The sequence below is a fragment of the Solanum pennellii genome, chromosome 5 (genome assembly GCF_001406875.1).
Source record: "Solanum pennellii chromosome 5, SPENNV200".
In the NCBI taxonomy this organism is placed as follows: domain Eukaryota; kingdom Viridiplantae; phylum Streptophyta; class Magnoliopsida; order Solanales; family Solanaceae; genus Solanum; species Solanum pennellii.
Window position 1 is genome coordinate 32455229 of NC_028641.1, and position 4612 is coordinate 32459840.

Here is a 4612-nt window from a genome sequence, read left to right on the forward strand (position 1 = left end):
TGTACTAGCTCCAATAGCTCAGATTTTCTTGAAGGAGGATGACTGTGAAAAGAAACTCTTTTCTGTTTCCCTGCAAAGCAATGAACACATCTTTTCACCTTTGTTTGTTTCATACCAGCAAGCAAATTCTTCTTAGCCAAACATGTGATCCCCCTCTCGCCCATATGACTAAGCCTCTTGTGACACAATTCTGATAAAGTCTCGCTCTCCACCAAATTTATAGAGTCACCAAGAATCGATCCTTGTGTCACGTATAGATTTGAATGTTTTCTTCCTCTAGCTAAAGTCAGTGAGCCTTTGGTGAGCTTCCATTGGCCATTGCACAATTCATTATGATGGCCATCATCATCTAGTTGTCCTACAGAGATCAAATTTAAGGGAATGTCTGGAGCATGCTTGACATTCTAAAGGACCAACGTTGAACCGGTAGTTGGTTTTCAAACAAACAGTGCCAACACCAAACACCTTAACCTCACCAGCATTACCCATCTTTAACACCTCAGAGTTAACAGAAGTATAAGATCAAAAGAAGTCTTTTCTTGGAGTGATATGTGATGTGGCTCCAAAATCTACTATCCAACTTGTATCTTGAGATACAAAATTGATGACGTCTTTATCACAAGCGAAGAGAAGGTCATCTTGGACAACAACAACAATATTATTTTCATTGTTTTCTTCCTTCTTCCCTACTTTAAGATCTTGCTTCAATTGTTTACAAAATCTTTTAATATGTCCTTTCTTTCCACAATGATAACATATAATATTTGGATTCTTGAATTTTGACTTGCTTCTGCTTTTACCTCTATTCCTCGGATCTCTTGTCTTATGTCTCCCTCGATCTTCTGTATATAAAACATCTGAATGTGAAGGTGTGTCTTTAGATTTTCTTTTAACCTCTTCATTCAACACACCACTCTTTGCATATTCCATAGTCACCTTTCCACCAGTGGCAGAATTTGTTAAAGAAACACGAAGAGTTTCCCAAGAATCCGGTAGAGTATTAAGAAGCCAAAGTCCTTGTATTTCATCATCAAAATTCACACCCATTCCTGATATCTGATCAAGAATACCTTGAATATCATTTATATGATCAAGAATAGGACCGCCCCTCCTTGTATTTAAAGGTCATCAATTGCTTTAACAAGAACAACTTGTTATTGCCAATTTTTTAAGCGTAAAGCGTCTCCAACTTTTCCCACAATGTTCTAGCATGTGTCTCATTCACAATATGGTTGCGAACATTATCTTCAACCCATTGTATTATATGTCCACATACTTGTTGGTGCTCAAATTCCCAATTTTCATCGGTCACATTCTCGGGTTTATGAGCAGAAAAAATCGGAAGATGCATCCTCTTCACGAACGATAGATCTTTCTTCTTGCTTTTCCATATGTTATAGTTTCTTTCGTTTAGACATACCATCTTACTCATATTCCCCTCCATATAGATAACCTTAACTCTAATACAAGTTGTTGTGACGAAAAGATGAAACCGAAAATCTAACAATAAAGAATACCAAGTTTAACGTGGAAAAATCCTTCAAACCGAAGGTAACCACCACAGGATCGACAAGATCCAAATTAATTCACTATACCAATAAGAGGGTTACAAATATTTTTCTAATGGATACACAACAAGTGCCAAAAGAGAACAAATAATAGCTACACCAACAAAAGATAAATAGAAAGAAACACCACCCAAACCCAGCTTCTGTTCGGGACCTAAAACAGGATCTTGATGACCTCTGAATCCGATCTCCATAGTTCAAATAGACCAAGATGTCAGGAACACTCAGTCCAAATTTCAGCATGATCCAACGGTTAGTTAATCGAAAAACACGATCTGAACGTTGCTGGTCGGAGAAAAAGACTGCAACAAAAGAACCCTTTTCTTTCTCTCTTTTCTCTTGTTGAAAGCCCTATCAAAAAACCTCTCTTATGTTCTAATGTCTTTCAAGTACAATACCAAAGAGCAATTAATTATTCTCTCAAGACCATCCTCTATTTATAAAGTTGTGCTTTTCCTTTCAAAGCCAAAACCAACTACAAATAGGATTACAATTCCAATCCTTTTCCTAATAGAATTGGAAACCAAATAAAGAGAATAATTTCAATCCTTTTTCAAGTAGGATTAGGCCATGGGCCTTTGGCTGGAACATGGGAAATAGCCCAATTCCTAGCTACCTAAAAGAAAAAACGTCAGGTTTTAGTCTTCTACCGTCCTTCGAATTTCTCAAACTTGTTAGACGAATCTACACACACTTGATTGTAATCAAAACTCTTAATTACAATTTTAATACTTTTTCCTCACAAACTGGCGACACTCCCTAAGTAAATCTCAAAACTCTCTCAAACTCTTGATGTGTTTTGATCTTCTCTTTATGTAAGTGCACAATTTTCTCCAGCCAAATCATCGCTCTATTTATATATTTGGACTTGAATTCAAAACTTATTTTAGCTAGAAATCCTACTACTGCTTTGCTTCTTTTTTCTCTTGAAACTTAGAAGCTCACGTGTAGATTTCCTAATTCATGTGGAACTCCTGGTTCAACTCGAACCTGTCTTCAGTTCTCTTTCTTGACTTTACTTTGATTTATTTCCTTCTTGAACCCTCTTTTTCTTTGCCGCCTCAAAGCCTTGTATTCCTATTTATCTCTAGCGCCTCAAGGAAAACATACGCACAATTTTCCTTAAACCAGTAGGAAGTAGTTTTCCTTCTTTGACTTGACTTTGAATGGATTATTTCCTTCTTACATCTTTATTCACATGATTTTCCTACTTTAAGTATGCTTCCTAACTAATTACAAAGTTGTACTTAATTTTCACAATCCGTCTTCCAGTAGAACCGGTTAAACTCAAATCACGTTTGCTAAACTTGTTCCATGATGTAATTTTTGTCAGTCTTCAAAATATACATATTCATGTGTACCTATCATCAAATCAAACCATTTATGTGAATATTTTAAATTTATCAACCAAACCAAACTAATAAACAACCTTGGGTTGGTTCAAATTTTTCATATACCAAACCGTCATGTCAAATTTTGAAATTTGCAAATCAAACATAACTAATAAATCTCTGATTTTTTCCAGTAAAGTTTGCATATAAACATTAAATTAACTTGTTCTCCAAATATTTTTTTAGTCCAATGAAAATACAACTATCTAAGATATTTCTTAAGAAATAATACAAAATATGAGATGAGTACTGACACTAATATTGTTAATAAAAGATAATGATGAAATCATATAAAATAAATATCGCAACGGCATACTGAAAATGATCATGATTTAAAAGAACTAAATCATGCTAAAAATAAGTCTAATAAGTATTAGTTACATGATTAAACATTAAAGAAAAATAAAATTAGATTATGTATTTTAAATGTCTAAACCAATGTATAAAGAACATATATTCACTATTGTTGTCATTCTTAGAGTTGAATTAATTTAGTTTGTTAGCATAGTATTGATATGATTGCGAATTGAGTTCTATTAAAGTTACGAATATCTAAGGATTATAACTTTTATTGGACCATTCAAAATTTTAAATCTCAAAAAAACTTGAAAAAATATGTTAAGAAGATTAAAAAAAAAATTAAAACTTATAAGCAATTTAGAAATTTTCATCAAAGTAAAAAGTTCTATGTATAAAATACAATTTTAAAATTATATATATGATGTCGGGTTGGTTTGATCGCATGTTGATTTTTTTTAGTTTAAACCAAACTGATCCAAGTATAGTCGAGGTTTTTTTCCAATATCAAACCAAGTCAAACTAAATCATTAGTCAGACTTTTTTCCGAATTGACTCAATTTTCAGTTCGATTTTGTACAACCCTAATTTTGAACTAACTGATGCTATTTGGTTGCATCGTTAAATATATGTACCTTTAAAATACACTATTAAATAGTTCAGGGAAGGATGGTCATCCATAAAGTTTGATATTGTTACAGCAATTTCGGCCAAAATTGAAATATTTTTCACACACTTTTCCCTTTTTTTTTAAAATAAACTTAATTCTTTTTTTTTGGGTGTGTGTGTGTGTGTGTGTGTGTGTGTGTGCGTGAAAAAGTATAAAATTGAAATTGAAAATATTTTTAAAAACATACTTTAAATTTTTTTTGGGGATAATGCACAAGTATCCTTCAACCTGTGCCTGAAATCCTAGAGATACACTTAACATATACTAAAGTCCTATTATCCCCTGAACTTATTTTATTAATAATTTTTTACCCCTTTTCGGCCTACGTGGCACTATCTTGTGGTCCCAATGTTGGTTGACTTTTTTTTAAGCTAGTGTCACGTAGGGTGAAAAGGGGTAGAAAATTACTTATAAAATAAGTTCAGGGGGTAATAGAACCTTAGAATAGTATAAGTGTGTTTCTGAAATTTCAGGCACAGGTTGAAAGGGGACTTGTGTATTTTCCCTTTTTTTTGGGAAGGGGGTGAGGTAAGGGTGGGGTGTGATGAAAAATAAGAATTTGAAAATAACTTTTAGAAACTAACATTAGTTTTTAAGTTCTTTTGGGGGGGAGGGGGTCGAGGGTAAGGGTGGGTAGGATGAAAATAAAATTTTGAAATTGGAAATATTTTTTTTGGGGAGGTAGG

General features: G+C 33.3%; 1 protein-coding gene across 1 annotated transcript in view; it reads left to right on the forward strand.

The window, feature by feature from the left end:
- Positions 1 to 2157: 2157 nt before the first annotated feature.
- Positions 2158 to 4612, forward strand: part of LOC107019898 — a 5035-nt gene continuing 2580 nt past the window's right edge. The window contains exon 1 of the mRNA XM_027916851.1: positions 2158 to 2198. Coding sequence (XP_027772652.1) covers positions 2158 to 2198 — 41 coding nt within the window. The remainder of the gene's footprint in view (positions 2199 to 4612) is intronic.